Source organism: Hypomesus nipponensis, chromosome 19 (assembly GCF_054491055.1).
Source record: "Hypomesus nipponensis isolate SF chromosome 19, ASM5449105v1, whole genome shotgun sequence".
Taxonomy (NCBI): Eukaryota; Metazoa; Chordata; class Actinopteri; order Osmeriformes; family Osmeridae; genus Hypomesus; species Hypomesus nipponensis.
Window position 1 is genome coordinate 15,598,411 of NC_140379.1, and position 19,991 is coordinate 15,618,401.

At 44.5% G+C, this 19,991-nt stretch overlaps 1 protein-coding gene across 1 annotated transcript in view; it reads left to right on the plus strand.

The window, feature by feature from the left end:
• The window catches only part of plekha7b (pleckstrin homology domain containing, family A member 7b), a 72,511-nt gene extending 60,802 nt beyond the window's left edge, over positions 1-11,709 (plus strand). Inside the window, exons 17-31 of the mRNA XM_084681927.1 lie at positions 759-839; positions 974-1,123; positions 1,310-1,411; positions 1,721-1,832; positions 2,552-2,751; positions 3,057-3,245; positions 3,319-3,436; positions 3,704-3,798; positions 4,269-4,493; positions 6,698-6,913; positions 7,274-7,407; positions 7,586-7,728; positions 9,248-9,422; positions 10,468-10,512; positions 10,928-11,709. Coding sequence (XP_084538053.1) covers positions 759-839; positions 974-1,123; positions 1,310-1,411; positions 1,721-1,832; positions 2,552-2,751; positions 3,057-3,245; positions 3,319-3,436; positions 3,704-3,798; positions 4,269-4,493; positions 6,698-6,913; positions 7,274-7,407; positions 7,586-7,728; positions 9,248-9,396 — 1,914 coding nt within the window. The 3' untranslated portion in view covers positions 9,397-9,422; positions 10,468-10,512; positions 10,928-11,709. The remainder of the gene's footprint in view (positions 1-758; positions 840-973; positions 1,124-1,309; positions 1,412-1,720; positions 1,833-2,551; positions 2,752-3,056; positions 3,246-3,318; positions 3,437-3,703; positions 3,799-4,268; positions 4,494-6,697; positions 6,914-7,273; positions 7,408-7,585; positions 7,729-9,247; positions 9,423-10,467; positions 10,513-10,927) is intronic.
• Positions 11,710-19,991: the final 8,282 nt, after the last annotated feature.

Below are 19,991 nucleotides of genomic sequence, written 5' to 3' on the forward strand. Positions count from 1 at the left end.
TGGGCTCTTAAATTTTTCAGTTTGATTAGCCTTATCTTGCTTTTTTCATGCCTTTGTTTCATTTGAATGGAGGTAAATGAGATGGATGTCCTGGCTTTTCTTCATTAGCATTGTTCCAGTTTAAGAATTTATACGAATTTGCTGGTGAAATTGTCTGAACAATGAATATTTTATGCAATTAAAAACAACAATATACAGTGCAGTGAAATAAGAAACAGCTTAATTATTAATTGAACAGAATGATAAATAGAGCAGAGAATAAACAGTGTGAGAAAGACTGTGTCATCTTAGGCAATTTTATGTTGTTTTCACAAACACAACCCATTTCTGGGAAAACAAATATGTCACTCTCAATAAGCCCTCTTCTTTAGAAAAGTGAATACTAAAATATGGATATTTGATTATGATTGCTGGTAATGGGCATTACCAGTGTACGCTCTCAGCCAGACAGTACGAAGCCCTCTTTTGATATCTCAAAAGAAGCGAATGAATGTGATTCCTGAGGGCTTTTCACGGAGATGGGTCTTATTGACATATTTACTAACGGCGCCGACCGCTGCAGACTATCAATTCATCAGGCCAGGCGGTGGTGTGTGTGTGTGTGTGTGTGTGTGTGTGTGTGTGTGTGTGTGTGTGTGTGTGTGAAAGGGTCGCTCACTGTGTGAGGAGCGAGCCCCGTCACACAGAGGGAGACCAGATCCTCGTGTGGCCCCCAGCTCTGTTGACTGGAGCTCGGCCGCGTCCTGTCTCCTCTTTAGGTGAAGCTGAGTCGACTGTGTGAACAAGACAAGATCCTTCAGGAGCTGGAGGCCAGGATACGAACCCTGAAGGGGGACAAGGTGTGCACGGACGAGGGGGGCGGGGGGGTTATGCCAGAGTGTGCTGCTTAAGTTTCCTCTCACACACGCAACGGATGTCCGCTTCCACCTCCCCGATCAGACAGCACTGTGTCTCTGTGTGTATCCTGGTCCAGGATAAGCTGGAAGAGGTCCTGGACGTGTCCCACCAGCAGATGGAGCAGTACCAGGACCAGCCGGCCCACGCTGAGAAGATCGCCTACCAACAGAGGCTGCTGCAGGAGGACGTGGTGCACATCCGAGCTGAGATCTCTCAGGTGTCCACGGTAAGACTGATAACCCTCCCCCCCTGAGTGCTGGACACAGCAAGCCTTCCCTGGGTCGATGGGTCCTTGCAGGCTTGTGTAGCGTTGCGGCTCTGGTACTGTGAGAAAATGGGTTTGGTTGTGGTTGGACTGACCAACTGTACATTTTTTGTTTCTGCTCTTTGTGTGTGTGTGTGATTTGAGCAGGAGATGGAGAATGCCTGGAACGAGTACAGCAAGCTGGAGAGAGATGTTGACTGGCTGAGGTCAGCTCTGGAGGCTCATATGAACCGCACTGGTCTTACTCAGGTCAGGAGCACGACCACACAGCAACCATCGCACACACACACACACACACAGTGACGCAGGCACACACAGACACAGTGACGCAGGCACACACAGACACAGGCTCGGTCACACACCAAACACGTACATGATCGCACACACAGCCAGGCACATGGCCAGGCGAAGCGTACTGTTCACACATGGTCGTGCTCTCAGATGAATGGGCGTGTGTGGGAACAAGCTTGTCGCCCCCACGGGAAAGGGTGAAATTCAAAGGAACCATTGGCAATTATATGTGAGGTTGTGTGTGTGTGTGTGGTTGTGTGTGAGCAGCAGGAGAAAGCGGAGGTGAGGAGAGAACTGTGGCGAATCGAGGATGTGATCGCTGGCCTCAGCTCCAGTAAAGCCAACTACCAGGTCACCATATCCTCTGTGACCAACCCAGGTGAGAGGAGGCCAGTGCCTGCTCCTACCCACACGCACGGGGCTGCTGACCAAGGTACACATCAGGGACGTGACACTGCTCACCGCTGGGTTCCCAGGGGATGGAGGATGTAGGCTGCTACTGTTACCTGTGTACACGTTGAATGACAGGCTGACGTGGTGACTCCGTATGTTCACCCAGAGTTTTGTGTTGGTAACCACTGTTAGCTCAAGAGACTACTGTATACACATTCATTGTACGTATACTGTATATATTGATATATATATATATATAAACAGTCAAAAGTTTGGACACATTTTCCCATGTGTCCAAACTTTTGGCAGGTACTGTACACACTCACACACACACACACACACACACACATACACACAGACACCCCCCCCCCCACACACACACAGATACAGATACACATGCACACACACACAAAACACAGGTTGGAAAAGTATCAGATTGTTCACATCACGTACAGTACCAGTCAAAAGTTTCGACATATTTTCCCATTCCACATGTCCACTCTGGTACTGCATAAATATATAATACATAAAGCATAACTATGTATTCATTCACAAAGAAAACATTTATCAGATGCTAAGGAGGGGGATTTGAACCTGAGACCTCTTCAGTCAGATGCTCTAACCCCTGAACTCCACCGTGTGAAACTACTCCATGAGTGAAGTACAGCACAGCACAGCATGTCCATGTCTGTCTCACGTCTCCAGAGAGGAAACTAGTGCCTTCAGCATTGTCCTCGTCCACCGTGCCTTCCCTGTCCGGGAGTCCGTCTGTGGGTGAGCTGAGACTATCCCAGCTGCCCAGCTCCAGCCCCCACCTCAGCCCCAGCACCCCCACGCTGACCTCCAGCCCCAGCCAGGCGGCCCTGCAGCACACAGCAGCCCTCCCCAGGACTGGGCCCCGAGTGGTGGGTGGACACAACCATGCTTGCACCATATCGCCCCCGTAGGGACTGTGGAGGGGAGAGGGGGTGTTCCACGAGTTGAGGAACACGTCACTGCGACGAGGCTGGCTGCTGAAATTGAATCCTGCATCAGCGCTCAATATATGAATCAGAGGGCTTTAATATCGCACAATAATGTGTCGTGTATGAAACAGGGTTGCTAATGTCAATGACGAATATACCATTGAGTGTTCTGGTGAGCGTGGTGCCATGTGTTCTGATTGGTTGTGTGTGTGTGTGTGTGTGTGTGTGTGTGTGTGTGAGCATAGGGTGAGGAGGACGTCCCCCCCAGGCCCCCCCTACCTCAGCTGTACAGTCCTGAGGAGAACCCCCCCGCCGTGCCCCCCCTGCCCAGAGAGAGCACCGTCATCAGACACACTTCTGTCCGAGGCCTCAAGCGGCAGTCTGACGAGCGCAAGAGGGACAGGGAGATAGGCCAGTGCATCAATGGAGACAAGGTGTGTGTGTGTGTGTGTGTGTCTTTAAGTGTGTGTGTGTGTGTCTGACCTGTGACCTGTGCTGGGGTTCCAGGTGGAGCTGAGGCCCTTCCTCAGTGAGCCGGAGCTGCTGGGAGTGGGAGCAGTCTCTGGCCACATGGGCATGGCTGCGCTGGGTCATAACGGGGGCTACCAGACACTACCGAGCAGAGGTAGGGGGCTGGAGACAGTGCTAGACCTACACACACACACACACACACACACATGCAGACATGCACAAACACGTACACACACAGACATGTGACGCACATATACTTTCACACATATCTTGTTCCTCAGTAGAATCTTGGTAAACAGCTTGTTTTCATCGACTCGTTGACTCAAGAGGTGCAGAAAACATGTTGTTAAGACAGCCAGTCAACGAGCCAGGCTGTCTGTGGTGCTATGTTTGGACTGGTGTTTTTCTGGATTCATCTCAGGGCCGTCTGGCTCCTCTGCGAGGCTAAATCAGTCCACAAACATCTCCTCGTACGTCACCCTCAGAAGAGGAGCCTCCGCAGCCTCAGGCCTGAAGGTGAGGAACCCAGACCTGACCCCTGACCCCCTGTGAAGGGCTTCCAGGCAGTCTGCACCCTGCTCATGAAATGAGTTTTGATTATGCCATTAGCTGAAACCTCCTTCGGTAACTTCTTGTGCGGTGTGCTCCTGTTTCTGAATGGTTAGTTTACTGAGACGAACGTGTTCTCCTGTGTTTGACTTGTCTTTCACTCTCCATGCGTCTCTGTCCTCCCTGTCCTTCTCCTCCATCACTACTCCTTTCTCTATCCGGGATTGTCTTCTTCCTCTCTCAACCCCCCCCCCCTCTCTCCCTTCTCTCCCTCATCCTTCCCCTTCTGCCTCCCTCTCTCTCCTCCTCCCTCGCTTTCTCACTCGCTCGCCTCACCCGTTCCTGCCTCCTCAACCCCCTCCCTCCCTCCCCATCCCCATCCCCCTCCCTCCCATCCCCCTCCCTCCCTTTCTCCCTCCCTCCGCCTCCTGTCTCAGGACAGACCAAAGAGTGCCTTGGAACGCCTGTACTCCGGGGAGCCTGCTCAGTGTCAGCTGAGGGGGAGGATGAGCGCCGAGGAGCAGCTGGAGAGGATGAAGAGGCACCAGAAGGCTCTGGTCCGCCAGCGCAAGCGCACCCTGAGCCAGGGCGACCGTCACGGCTCCTCTTTGGCCCGCCACGCCTCCTCTTCCTCGCGCCCGCTCTCCGCGGACCTGGGCTCAGTACGTTAGAGCGACGCCGCGGTCACACACACACACACTAAGTCACACACACACTCCGCATGATGGTGAGTTGACACGCATGCTGCTCTAACAGTGCATGCTGTTACTAATTTGTTCTACATCTGGCTTACATGTTACTTACAACATTACAGTGAGAGAGAGAGAGAGAGAGAGAGAGAGAGAGAGAGAGAGAGAGAGAGAGAGAGAGAGAGAGAGAGAGAGAGAGAGAGAGAGAGAGAGAGAGAGAGAGAGAGAGAGAGAGAGAGAGAGAGAGAGAGAGAGAGAGAGAGAGAGAGAGAGAGAGAGAGAGAGAGAGAGAGAGAGAGAGAGAGAGAGAGAGAGAGAGAGAGAGAGAGAGAGAGAGAGAGAGAGAGAGAGAGAGAGAGAGAGAGAGAGAGAGAGAGAGAGAGAGAGAGAGAGAGAGAGAGAGAGAGAGAGAGAGAGAGAGAGAGAGAGAGAGAGAGAGAGAGAGAGAGAGAGAGAGAATGTGAATGAGAGAGCTTCTGAACGAGAACAAGGAGCTTCTGATTAAACATGGCCTTGACAGGGCGCTGCCGTGTGTCACCGTTAATTAAAATGTTTAAACACACCTATTATAGCTTACGGCAGGACATCTTTACAGGATTCTTCTGACTGTCGGTAAAGAAATGGAATCCACTGCAGTGATGTGGTTTTTGTGATTAACCTCACTACTCCAATGAATAACCTCCGAGATAAAATCAAGATGTATCAATAACTTGTTCATCATCTCTCGCTGTGTGCTAGTTCTCCTGTAGCATACTTCCCCACCCACCCACCCATCCACCCCCCCCACCCCTCTCACCTCTGCGTTGGCGACACCTCTGCAGAGACACCTCTGTCAACGCGCGCTGCAGCTGACACTCCCCTCTCCCCTGATCTCTCTGTCTGCAGGCGGCAGCGCTATTACTGTTCCCCCTGTGGCTCCTTCACCCCTCTGTTACTAATGCCCCCCCCCCCCTCCACACCCCTGTCTCTACTCTACTACACTCCTCTCTACCACTGTAGCTATCTCTAACCAGGCCTCATTGTGCTTCTAAGTAAAAATCCTCTCACAACCCCTTGCAGACAGTATGTATCTGAAATACGTTTAAAAGAAACTACTGTTGATTTGGAGTGTGTTTGATATGAAGCACGGCTCACCGTGATGGTCTTGCTGCTGTAAGAGTCTGTCGACTGCCCGGTGCTTGGAGCACCTTAGTCTCTGGCCCTCCTGTTTGAGGAGGGGCCGTAACCATGTGAAAGGAAGCCTCATGTGCATGTACGTGTGTAAACGTGCCCCTTTCCAGCACATCTGCAGTCTGCTGCAAACTAAAACCATACGGTTCATAATGATCTGTTTATCTGCTAATACAGTACCAGATGCTAGGCCTCCCACTCTATTTGATGTAGAGGTTTGCAAAGAAATACGTATAAAATAAACACGTTGCTAATAAATGCATGCTTGCCATGTTGTTTTTTTCTTCTTCTCCATACTTGTATTATAAATATGTATCTGAGGTATCCCTGCAGTGGGCTGTTTCTTTATTTTTGTCCAGTAAGCACAATGTCGCCTGGGGAGAAGCAACACTCACTGTAGATGTAAATGAGTGTCGATGGACCCCTCTCTTTCCCTCTCCCTATCCTCCTTTCCGCTCCTCACCATCCACCTGTTTTCTTTCTTCCTCGACATCCCGCTCTCCTCCCGAATCACTGCGTTGATGGACTGGTGCTGCATGCTGGGTCCCGGGAACACGGGATTGATGTTCTCCACGCTGCCGAGCACATAGACAACATCCTCGGTCATTGATGAATGCCCGTACATGCTAAAGTGAAGCCACGTTGAAGGCCTTGCCGTGCATCTCATGTGTTTGATCTGTCTGTTGAATCATTCGTGTGCATGCATGCAACACGTGGACACTTCTCACATCTTAACAGACGTGACTGAAAGTACACAGATCTATTGGGATATATCAATCATGGGATATATCTTTTGACATTTGACGTTTGCAGAAACTCCAATTCTGCCAACAGTAAGTCCCAAACAATGTTGATGTCGAGTCATGCGCTCTGTATTTAAAGAGGAATATACTCCATATGCGTCGGGTCCATTTCAACACCAACCGTGTTGTCGGCGACCCGTGTGCCGTTGCTCGGCGGCAGCGGGTGTTGGGGGTTGACACGTTTTGTTTCCTCTGCCGCTCCAGTGGAGGAGAGAGCAAGAGTTTGACCTGCAGCTGCTGGAGCGGGCGGTGCAGGGCGAGGAGGCGCGGGGCGTGGTCCAGGGGGAGGAGAGACCGGCCGAACACAGGGAGAGACCGCGCTCGCACTCGGACGAGTGGCTGACCCTCCGCTCGGCGACCACGCCGACCCGCGAGGTGGACTTGGAGCCCCTGGAGTACAATCTGGACCTCAACAAAGAGGTAGAGAGTAGCCTGGCTGGACAGCTCCCTTCAACCCCTCCTGCCTCGCAGCACAGTCGCTTCTTCTCCATGGACTGACTGATCGTCAAAATAGACCGAGTCGCCTTCAAAATAGACTGACTGACCTTCAAAATAGCCCTGCTCACCTTCAAAAGAGGCCGACTGACAACTCGACTACCACACGACCATCTTTTCACAGGCTGAATGGGCAATTGGCCTCACAGTAAAACAAGGGATTAGGATGGAGATCAGAGTCTGAGTTATCCACGCTTGTAATGATTTAGTCGATATGGACAAAAACTCGACCTCTCCATCTGTGTTATCACGAGTTTGTGTGTGTTTTTGTGTGTGTGCGTGCAGCTGTCCAAGCCTCAGAAGGTGTGTATCCCAGAGCGTTACATTGACTCAGAGCCTGAGGAGCCCCTGAGCCCTCAGGAGTTGGAGGAACGCCATCGCAAGGTGGAGCGCATCAAGAGCATCCTAGCCAAGTCCAGGTACAGAGCAGTACAACCTCAGGAGCACTACTGGGAGCGTGTGTGTCCGTGTGCGTGTGTGTGTACCTAACTCCAAACACTTCTCCTGTGTGTACCTAGCTCCTCCGGTTGTTTAATCTTTAGAGCCTTTTTTACGATGTTAATAACTATGTGTGTTTGTGTGTGTGTGTGTGTTCAGCGTCCAGAACCTAGCTCCTCCTGTGACTGTGTCAAAGCCAGAGCTGGTGAACCTGAACTCGGCCTTGCAGCAGCAGGAGAGGATTATCACCATGTCTTATGCCCTGGCCTCAGAGGCCTCCCTCAAGAGCAAACAGGTGGCAGGTAGGTACAGTACTCTCTCCCCCTCTCTCTCTCTCTCTCTCTCTCTCTCTCTCTCTCTCTCTCTCTCTCTCTCTCTCTCTCTCTCTCTCTCTCTCTCTCTCTCTCTCTCTCTCTCTCTCTCTCTCTCTCTCTCTCTCTCTCTCTCTCTCTCTCTCTCTCTCTATACCTCTCTCTCTCTATACCTCTCTCTATACCTCTCTCTCTCTCTCTCTCTCTCTCTCTATACCTCTCTCTCTACCTCTCTCTCTACTTCTCACAAACTCTTTGACTTTTAATACTTCTACATGATATACGTGCTGCAGATCTGGGTCCTATCTCACCATAATACAAACAGACTTTTTAATGTCTTCTCAGAACAGCGCAGACCTTATACCCTCTGCCAATCACCTGTCACTGGAAATAAATATGTCTGCTTTGGACGAAGGACTTCCTTTTAGCTTTTCGTTCCGATTTGAACACTCACTTTCAGAAATCACTGCCATAAAAGTATGTGTCTGACAATATCAGTAAAATCCGTCTGGCATCACGTTGACACCCTCTGGATGAGAAGGGAGGAGCTCGCTTTCAAGGCTGCCAGGCGGATGACGGAGGGATGAGGAGGGGTAGACGAAGAGCTGAGTGATCAGGACGCTCATCCTAATCACTGAACATTAATCCTTATTAGTGGAGATCAGATGAGCACAGAGAGAGCTAATTGCCATCCGTGTGGCGTATTCTAGACACGGGAGGAATGTCTTGATGAGGCTATGTTGTGTTCTGATCAATCATCCAGTTAAACCCTGCTCAGGTTCTCTCCCTCTCGCTGCGTCCTGTAGCTGGCTCTTTGAACATAGCTCTGAACCCTCATAAAAGACACTCAGCTCACTTTTCATCTTTACTCTGAAGCAGGCAAAAAGGCAGGCAGGCAGGCAGGCAGGCGAGTGGGCAGACAGACAGGTAGGTAGACAAGCAGGCAGGCAGGCAGGCAGACAGGCAGGTTCACTCTTCCAAATAAGCCTGTCACTCTGACTTACACTCAATCCATCAGGATGTTCTGTAGCCTTATATGCACTGTAAAACAGAAAGTCAACAACAACAGTATTTCCTGCATAGGAACTGAGAAATCTGAGAATATTGTAAGTGGCAAGCTGTCAAAAGACCAAGCTGTCTCAGGAACTCATCTCTCTCTACCTTTGGTGTCAAAGGGAGAGAGCTGCTGTGTGTGGGTGGGCTGTGAATAAAAAAGTGAAACTTTTCTGGAAGATTATGTGGGAAACCTTTATAATGCTAACCTAAAGGTACAGAAACCCAATGCCATCCAAACTGTCGCTGTGTACCTATAGGCCCTGCCGTTAACGTACTTCTTGCAGTATCAAAGAGCTCTGTATATGGTAGTAGAACGCAGGTGACTGTAGGGATGTTGTAATTGGTGACCTTCTGTTCTTAAGCGTGTACCAGAGAACTGCTCCTCATCTTCTCCTGTGACTAATGCCTTCCCCCCTTCTTGTTCTTTTGTGTCTCTCTCCCTGTTCCTCCGTAGTGCCACTTCAGGCTAACTTCCCCAACATGCCTCCTCCTCCTCCCCCACCTCCTCTTCCTCCTCCTCTTCCTCCTCCTCTTCCTCCTGTTTCTCAGGCTCCCCCTCCTCCTCCTCCTCTAAGCAATGGATTTCACTACACATTTGTCTAACCGCAGCGAGAAAAACAAAAAACAAAGTAAGGACTAACAGCATGTTCGCCTTCGCCGTGGAGCGGGGCCTCGCGCGTGTCTGCAACCTCTCTGCATGCTCCCTGCTCTGTTGTGATTCTGGGCCCGACCCACCTCGCCACGCAAAGAGGACCCCCTTCCTCTCCCATTATCATCAGCTGCTACACATCTGCAGGCTTCCACCACATCCCCACTGTGTTAATTGTCTGCAAATTGTTTCTTGTACCTTTGCCAACACGTGTACACACAGTGGATGAGAGTGGGAGGGGGTTGGCAGGGGAGGAGGGGGGGGGGGTGTAAAACAAATGCTCCTTCTTGTGCATTGTGTGTAATTAACAAAAGAAGGGAGGCACCTTTCGCCCTGGCACCTTGACGGTGGAGGAACAGCTGTATTCCTCAGCTCCTAATTAGCCCTCCCATCTGTGGGCTGGGGACTCTGCTGTTTCCACTCGTGCAAGGGAACTGTAGGAGCAATGCTGCTAGCGCTGTCTTGTCTGACGCCACTGTGGTCAGGGGATGGGCTCTCCAAGGACGGGGTGCTTCTGGGGATCCTGGACGAAGCGTCACCAACAGCAACCCTCCTGAACAGCTGCGCAGCTACTTGTGTTTGGGGTGTTTGTCTCCTCATGCTTGTATGTGTGTGTGTGTGTGTGTGTGTGTGTGTGTGTCTGTGCTTCCTCTGTATTTGTTATAAAGCCCACACACACACACACACACCTCCACACCCCTCATGTGTTGAGCTTAGCTGCTGGGTTGTGGGGGCACTGTGTGTGGTTGGGTGGAGATGGGTCACAGTGGTCAGAAGATGGTTCTGTGGGCATGGGTTTTGAAACGTTTGTCACCGAACAAATGATCACTGATACCACTTTTATGTCCAGTAAGGTATGGAAGCCCTTTGACCACAGAACCAGTCTCATTCGTGTAGCGCATGCTGTGTCGATGCTTGTGTTTGCAGTTTTTGGTTTGAGGGTGTTCTGATGTGATCGAAAGAGTCGAGTATGTGGTATTTAATCCAAACACTTCTCCCACTATGTTGACATGCTGTCTGTACAGAGAGAGAGAGAGCGGACAATGTTTACCAGTTCACCAGGTAGTAAGGTACAATCCCTTCCTTCCATGAATCTCTCTGTCACCCTGTGGTACCATAGCTTGGCTTTTGGGCTGGTCACGCATTGCAAAGGTGGAATTCTCATGGTTTTTCATGGAAATAGTAACACCTTTTCACCGGTTCATTGTATGGTAGCAGTCTCGTATGTACCAGAAAGATTCAATCAAATCATGTTGTTATTAGCAATGCTAGATGTTTTACTGGTGTGACAAAATCACACGTACTGACAATGAGATTCACTTAATTGGTATGAATATATCTTATTTTCATATTCATATATCACAATGTTAGTGCAACTGTTTGATTGACTTTTACTAGAATATGTTGTCTTTCACCTCCTTGCATCATTCCATTTGGCTTGTTCTTGGTTGACTCATGTTCTTTTTCCTGTCCTTGCGCCCTCAGCCAAAGCAGTTTCTGGACACTGAGGTGTTATTCAAGATGACAACACCCAACTCAACCTGGATTCTTGAAGACAGACCGAGGGAAAGAAAGAAAAAAGGACATCTTTTGTTTTTGAGTTACTGTTCAAACCATAGAGGAACGCTAGCTAACATCTAATCTGCACTCTGTGTCACACGCAGTATTGACTTGGTAATACATTTCTAATAGCTCAAAAGAAGTAACTATTTTCCTGAGGAAATTGAGATCTTTTGCTGTGGATGCTGCTGTGCATACTAACTCGGAGGTGTGTAACAAAGGTTAATACTGTAATAGAAAAAAGGTTTTATACTTGTTATTGCACTTTTAACAAACTGTATCATTGTGAGGAATTGAAAGTGATATTTTTGAGATGAAGAGGATGTTTTGCTTTGACTTGCAGTGCGGTCTGAATTGGAAAACTTGTATTTTTTGGAAGAGAGATGTCAAACGTGTTCACCATCCGGATGGTCCTAATGAATATGTGGTACTAAACATGTGTCATGTTGATTGTATTTTTGTCAGAGCTCAGATGAATTTCTGAATGAAATTCAGAATTTGATGAATTTTTTGAAACACCAAATCACTTGAAATATGATGTTCATGTTTATCTAGCACTGCCAGTCTCTTATTAGCTTGCCAAATGAACTTTATTTTTGCTTACAACATCCAGAAGAAAATAACCTTTAACTTAATATTTTCTGGATCAATTTGGCAGGTTGCACAATGAGTATTTCTAAATGTAAATATTAAAGATATTAACATGGTATTTTGCCTCATTAGAAGTTTTGTTGTTAGATTATGTTCAGCAAGAGCAGTTTTATACATACACATTACTACGGTATCACTTGTAAATATCATGTATGAATAACTCAAAATGGCAGGTTCGAAATACAGACATTCTATGGATGACAGTAACACTTTTCATGTTTGACTCTGTTTTGAAATCTTCATGGGAAGAAAAAGAATTGTCAGCAGCCTTTATCTTCATCTTAAACTCCTAGAGTGCATGATAACCCTCTATTCATGCTAACCATGTACAAAGGAAAAATACAAATGTGGCCTCATCACAGCGCCAAGGATTCCCTTTGAACATCTCTATTGATTGCTTTGACCTCTTAAATTTCATTCTTTTATTTGAAAAGGGGAATCAAACTTCAGTAGGCTCAAAGGAGGTGAAGTTTCAATACAGAAAAACTCCTTGAAACATGTCTTTAGTTCAAAGCTTTTCCATCTAAAAAGGGCATTTTTAATTCTGTGTCTCTAGATTTTCAACCAAGGTGTGCTTGTATTAACACCCTATCTGAACCATAGAATCGTATCTTTAAATCATGATTTTCCCCCATGCAATTGTAATGAAAACCTCTTGAGTAAAACATGGTAGCCTATTGAACTCCTGTACGTTTTTAAACAGAGTGTTACTCCGCACAGGGATCTTTACGACTACAAAGCCCCAATATTTGGACCGTCGATGCTCATTGTTTTATCCGTCTGTGACATTCATCAGACATGAAATTCTGTACATTGATAGCTGCCGTAAGCCCTACATTTTGAATGCAGTATGCAGCGCAGGCTTCTCTGGTTGGTGAGCCAGTAGTGGGCCTGTGTGCAGCTCCCTCCCCTGTGAGATCTTTATATTTAATTGGAGAGTAATTACTCACCCTAGTCTGCAGTGCGGAGGGCTTTGAAAACACCTGTGAGAGGGGTTGCACCTCCCCAAGCTCCACTGTGGGAGCTGCCACATCCTCTCTCCCTCCATCCCATCTGCAGGAGTGGGGGTGGAGGGGCCCAGAGCGCCTGCTAGCCCTGGTGGCAAGAATACCCATCACATCCGCTATTCTGCTTATTTTGCAATAAACAGGCAGTTTTTTTTTTTTCACCCTCTTCTTGCAGAAATCCACCCAAGACCATCCACAGAGAATTGTGGCATTTCCATGTATTGACGTTTGGCTGCTGGTTTATATACATTTGTTATTCTATGCTCCGGACTTCAAAGAGAATGAAATAGACCTTATTATGCTAATTCTGTTCTGTTAAACGTAATCAAGGCCTCACACATTAATCCTTAACTAAATAGTCGTTGCTGGATCATGGAAAGACTCCATTGTACACAGAGACATGAGTTGGCTCTCTTGTCTTGTTGCTGGGTACTTTTGGGAGAACATGTGCCTTTTGTCGCACAACAATCTATCTGGTCTAATGGTAGAATGTTAGAATATAAGATTGGGACCACACTCGATGTGTCCCATAACCTTCACTTCTGAGGATCAACTTAACTTCCACAGCAGTCTGTTTCTTTATGGCATGAATGATTTAGGGATTTTCTTAAAGGATGGTCAGGCTGACTTGGTCTGGCCCTGTCACCACACATCGTAGGTTTGCTCGTTGTCCAAGACTCCCAACTGCAGGTGTGCTGAATCAAAAGATCCGATACAAAAGATAATTTGATTATAAAGTGATGCGTTATGCTCTTTTATCATTTCAAGTTCAATATACATGATTTAATAAGGGGTGGTGAGATGCTCAATAATTGAGGAGAATAAGATCTGGATATTCTCTCAAACAAGCCTACAGTACAGACAGGGAAAGAGAATGGCAGAGAAAAGCTGTGATGTCCACAATTTGCTGCAGCTTCTTCTATCTTCTTCTATCAGTCACCTACTGTAAGGTTACACTTAACTGGATTGAGAAACCAGACGCTTTATTGCGTTATTGTATTCCCTTTCGCTTTGCTACAATTAGCTCTTCATCAAACACAGATGCTCTACACATGAATGATTAAGTTTGAGTGTTTAAGAAATGCTGTGTTAAACAAAACAAAGACTTACTCTCATGTTCTTTAAGTGCAAGCCATTAACAATACCTACAGTATGGCTTTTTGAGTATGAAGGAAATGCCTTTGGGCATCCTCTTTGATCCATGAGTTATCGTCTAACTTTGGAAGCCAAACAGCTGCACCTTTCATAACACATTAAGGTGAAACACTCTCCTGGCACTGGAAAACAGACGGAAGTGAACAAACCCTAGTCCACCCACTTAATTCAGTCGTGTGTGTGTGTGTGCGTGTGTGCGTGCATGCTCATATCTGTGATTAAGATACAGCAAGAGAAATACTGTGGATGGATGAAGAAACAACAAATAACCTTTTATGATTTCTTTCTTTTTTTGCTGAATTCTTAATTTACTCATTGATCATTAGGCAAATATTGACAAGGGCAAAAGTCCATGAGTACTTTATTTCATTTTCATTACATATGTGTTGATTAAGAGACACAGCATGATGCTCCCCTCATTGCAACATAATTAATCAATCGTTCTCTGTTCACTTGAAAGGAATTATTAGATACTGACTAAACTTTGACGGAATTTAGAGTGACAAGTAAGATATTTGGGTCAGCTAATGGGAACAGACTGTCCCACTTTAAAGGTCCAGTTGGGAAACTGATTATGTGCATGTATGCAAATGTTGCTTTAGTTAATTACATAACTTAGCATTCATTAATCATTTAATTGTGGGGGTTTTATGGATGTTGGTTATTGATGGTTAGTCCACGTTCAGACTGGAGAGTCATCTGAAGGGTGTATGTGCGTTGAAGCCTAGGCCATGTCTTGATTATGGCTACTGTACAGTTACAGTATGCTGTAGTTCTAGAGTGAACAATTTCTGTAGACCGTAACTTTGCATGGTTGCTCTTTAGAGCTCCACTATTAATCTGTAATGTGGTTACCGCAGGGCACCGTTCACTATTTCAGCCATGGAAAGTACCTAACTGGCCAAGGAAGCACATAAAGGGAGCATTGTTGGCTTTCAAAATTATGCAGAGCAATGTTTACCAAAATAAATCATTATGGGGAATTACACTGTAGTTTACACATCCCAGGTGAGACAGCACTGAACTTTCATGACTTAAGTTTCTAATAGTATTCTATAAACATTTCTCTGGCAAAACTGAATCAGAAAATTAACGTTTTAAGGAGGACTACATGTATCCTATGCACATTTCAAGCTTATCAGTTATGATAAATAGCTGGACTTTACAGTACGGTCATAAATTCAACGGCCTGCATATTTGGTCAGTGGTAACATAGGTATTGTACACTACAAAACTAATAATGCTAATAGGCTATATACAAATAAAATACATAATTTACTTTTAAAGTGTTGGGTCATGTGATGCCATTCCTTTTCTACACATGATCATAATACATTGTGAGACGCATCTCAGGGACACTACACATAGAGACTGCTTTTCCCAATATCAACCAGTTGCCTGTGAAGCCAGTGGTAAAGTAAGTGTGGAATGACCATGTCAATGTCATTTCTGAAGTTTTTGTGTCAAATACTATGTTCAAAATTTCAACTGGAAAAGGTCGATGCACAAACTTCAAAAGTGTAAATCATATTTTACAAAGATCAAATATGATTCAAACATGTCTGTCTCGTGCAACTATTCTACATAATTACTATGTCTTGCAACAAAAAACCATAATAATGAATTGGTTTTCCAACCAGCAAAAGTTAATAGTGTAGGTTCCAGCCTCTGTTTCCTGCCCCATGACTGCAGTTTTTTATGTTTTGTCTTTATGAGTCCTCTGCTGTACTCAAAGTCTACGAATGCAAACATAATGTCCTACCAACCTTGCAGTGCTCTGTGTCACTTGAATCAAGTTGACACTGTCACTTGTATCAAGTTGACACTGTCTAGGAGGTTATGCTCAACAGAATTGGTTTGGTTTTACAGATTTGTTTGACACTCAAGATTGTCTAGTATCAAAAACACTGATGATATTCTCATTGGTGACACAATCTTTTTTTAAATATATATATATATATATATATATATATATATATATATGTATATATAAATTGGTAATAAGTAATGGTATTAAATTATTTTCTAGATCTTATTTATTATCCCTGTGAAACATTGTAGTCTGTTTTTGTATCTGATTTCTGAATGTCATTGCTATTCAGCACATTCTCGAGAGTGGACTCCATGAAGAACCATGACTGCAAGCCAGGCTCCTTCATAAGAAGCATGCAGCAGTGATGCTGAGTAGACACAGTGTGGTTTCCATGAGACAACCCAACGTCTCACACCATCCCATCATACTCCTTATAAGCTCTGACAGAATGCTGTTTCCTAATTAACCATGCAGAACAGGAGAAGAACACATGTTAATTTAATGTAACAAAAATGTTGATTTTCATGCACTCTCCTTTTCAAATATTTATGAGCTAGACTTGCATTTCAAAATGCATCAAAGCATCTCAGTCTATGCAAATGTGATCTATGCTTCTGCCTTACCCACAACATGTTGGATGGACAGAAGCTTCTTACACAGCTCCGACAGACCAGACCAGACACACAACGAGCACAAAACAACAGACAATATGGTGGGTTGTGAGGTCTGAGGTCTATTATGAACATCTGATAGATAAATCTCACATTGTACTGAGTCTAATATTTTTTAGGTTAACATAAAAGGGAATGGCCTATATATTGTAATAGTAAATGTGACATGTTATGATTTTATTAAATTTATTATATTGTTTTATAACAAACTGTGCATAAATGTCACGTTTCACTCTTTCTATACGCAAATCATTGATTGCCTTTGAGTGTTTCACAGACTATAGGTCGGCAACTACCGAGTACATGTATTGACACCCTCACTTATGTGTTTATGAATAAAATATCTCAAAACAACACTGTTATACAGTTAGACAAACTGTTCTTTGGTGTGAAAACTAACTGTGAAGTTCAAGAGCGCATTTCTCAAAGTTACCAAAGGGTGGCGTATGAGGCACGTTAAACAATGACAAGACCGATCTCCACTATTTCAGCTTCATTAAACGACTCTACTACAAAAAATGATAAATAAATAATAATACGATAACGGTGAAAGAAATAGATCATTAATGGCTTTATTGTTAACATAGTTCACTATGATATGTTTAGCATATTAGCACATGATACAGGTTAATCTAAATAGACCTAGTAATTCATCTTTAGAGTTTTCATATTCTAACATTCCATAGGAATGTCAGATCAGTTAATAGCTCAGTGAAACTCAGCCTTAATGGGTATAGCAATTAAGGGGACACCGTTTGACCGCATTTAAAATTAACAATTTAGCCACCATCACCAAGTGAAAGTAAAACAGGCCATTTCAAACCAAAACTTTTTAATTTTCTTTCTTAACAAATATATATATGAGCTTAAAAAAAAAAATTAATGTAGCATTTCCTCCGTATTTTTATCACGATCTTGTCAAATTTATGTCCCTTGGTTCTGTAGTTAATTTAAGTTGATTGAGTTTTGCATTTGAGAAGAATAGAAAAGACAACGTTGACATTGTAGGCTAAACTTCTATAGAAGTTTAAAATAGGTTGCGTCTTGCAAAAGCAATGCCCCGTGAAATATACTTTACCTCTGATAAAAACAGGACATGAAGATGTGACACATGGCGAATTAATTGTGTCATCATTTGAGCATCTTAAAATGCAGGAATGAATGACAGACAAGAGTCTGAGCAGAGATGGCTTGGATGGGTTTTATTCTGGCAAGGGTCTCTCTCGTTCTCTCTCGCTCTCTTTCTCTCTCTCTCATCTTCTCCTCCCCCCTCCTTACCCTATGTGACTCTTAACAAACATCATTTCCTACAGCTTCTTTCCCTGCCATTGTAAGTACAACATTGTATTATTTGTGTATAGACCGAGTTAATCTGTTGTCCTCTCAAGGAATATGTAATGTTCAGAAGGAGCACTAAAAATGTTCGGGCTGTACTGAATCTTGCTGAACTTTTACAGTATAGCTGGAATATTAGTTGACAACATTTTTAAGTTGTTTAAGACAAACTCTCTCCATGGTATTTCGACGTGTTTCATATCCCACTTACGTTTCATTTGTACTCGTAATGTATTCTTATCAACCACTGAAAAGAGTGTGTGCGACTGCGATTTAAATTTGAAACCGATGCATTTCACAAATGATAGGGTCAATTTATGCTGCAATTTAGTCTGCGTGATTCGCCAGAGCTTGTATAAGTAGTGGTCCTGACTTAATGTTCTTACTGCTACTGCTTGCCTACCTGTAGCCCATCGCAGAGCGATTGTTTTCTTTTGTTTTTAATCCTAGACAGCTGACAAAATGTTTGCGTAATCAGCCATCAAAACAGCTACCCAATAGGCTACATGTAGATAAAAGTGTAGGCTAGCTTAAGCCTGTAAGGTACGGTATTATTTTCCCTTTTATTTTCACATTTTGAACCGACTGTCAAAACTATTGTTCTGTCACTTTTATAAAATGCTGCACTATATTAATAGGCCTATATTTCCTAAAAGCGTTTCGTCTTAGCAGCGTACAGCGATGGAATAAAAAAATGAATGTCATTTTCAGGAAAGCCATTTTAAGACTATTCTTTCCAACTTTTGTGTTAATACTATCAAGTAAATCGTTTATCCGTGATTGATTTAATAGTCTATTTTTGTCTAAATTTAGCCCATTTTGATTGTTTGAGTCATGTCCGTTTTACACCGTGAAGCAAATTGTAGGCTAATAAGGTTCTGGCGACTGAGGACCATGACAATAGACACTAAATGATGAGTGGTTTGACATTTGCCAATCATGCCTAATTAGAAGATTATAAATATTGTTTCATTGACTATGAGTACTATTACTGCCCATGTGCATGACAAATAAATGCCTAGAAGAGCATTGAAAAAGAGGGAAGAGTTGTTTGGCTTACCTTGTCTACACCTTTGCATTCCAGTGAGGCAGAATGCCAGACGGAGGCTATGTGCTATTGCACTGTGTTCAGTTTATCAGTGGTATCAAACAGTCAAAACAAAACTCATACCCCTAAGTCTTTCAGAAGAAAAAAAAAGACTACTATAAGAAATATTTTAAAAACTAGCATTGATGTTATGCTACATGTGGGGTAGTAACATTCGTCATACCATAAATAATGCTGTTCTCTTCTAGCATTTGTATAACAATCGTATAGTTAATGGCCTTGACTATTTGACCTAACAGGTCACTGTGCAGCCTATTGTGAGATGTATTTATTCTGATCCATTTTCTGTAAAATAATGAATAATTTTGTTAATCTTTTCTGCAGGTTTACTTTATAAACGCATTATTGTCGTATGTTACCTTGACATGTGACTTTGATTATTAATTAGACTATCTATCCTGTCAATCAACAACAGTTGCTTAAAATGTGTTGCGAAGCCTAAACCGTCAGATTCAAGGCTTGTAAATGTTCCTAAATATCTATCCCGAATATTTTTCTGCTGGTTGCTGTTGATCAATCCCAAAAGCAACCTCTCTTCCCGTCATTATTATTCAATCAAAAACTATTCTGCTCCGCTCTTCTTTCTCTCTCTCGAGCTCCCTCCCTCTCTCTCTTGCTCTCTCTCTCTCTCTCTCTCTCTCTCTCTCTCTCTCTCTCTCTCTCTCTCTCTCTCTCTCTCTCTCTCTCTCTCTCTCTCTCTCCCTCCCTCTCCTCTCTCTCGCGCGCGCATCCCTTGTCTGGGAGGGGGAGCCCTGCCTCTTTGCCTTCCTCAGATCAATGCCCTGGCCACTCACTTTCTGATGTTGCACGACGGGAAATGCTTTGAATACTTGCGACATGGCCGCTTGCATTGATTGCCAAGATTGACAGCTCTAACCATCGTCTTCTGTTGTCTCAGAGCAAGAGAGGGGGAAATAAAGAGGATAGATAACAACAAAAGCTCCTTGCAGTTTTGTCAGTTTAACTTTATAGAGCGAACGGGATCCCCTCATATGGCCCGTGGACACAACAGCAGACTTTAGTTCTCTTTCGCTAGATAGTGATCATTATTTTATAATATAATAGACAGACACCGGGATACAGCGAGGACCTGCGTCACCCCTGCTGACTGACTTTGCCAAGGTAAAATTGTTTAGTTTTCAACCTGTTGTTTAGAGATTTTATGAAACTGCGTTATTTAGCATATTTCTTACTAGTTCGCAACAGAGTTCGTTCCTTGGATGTAAAGTATGGTATTCTTTTCCGCTTT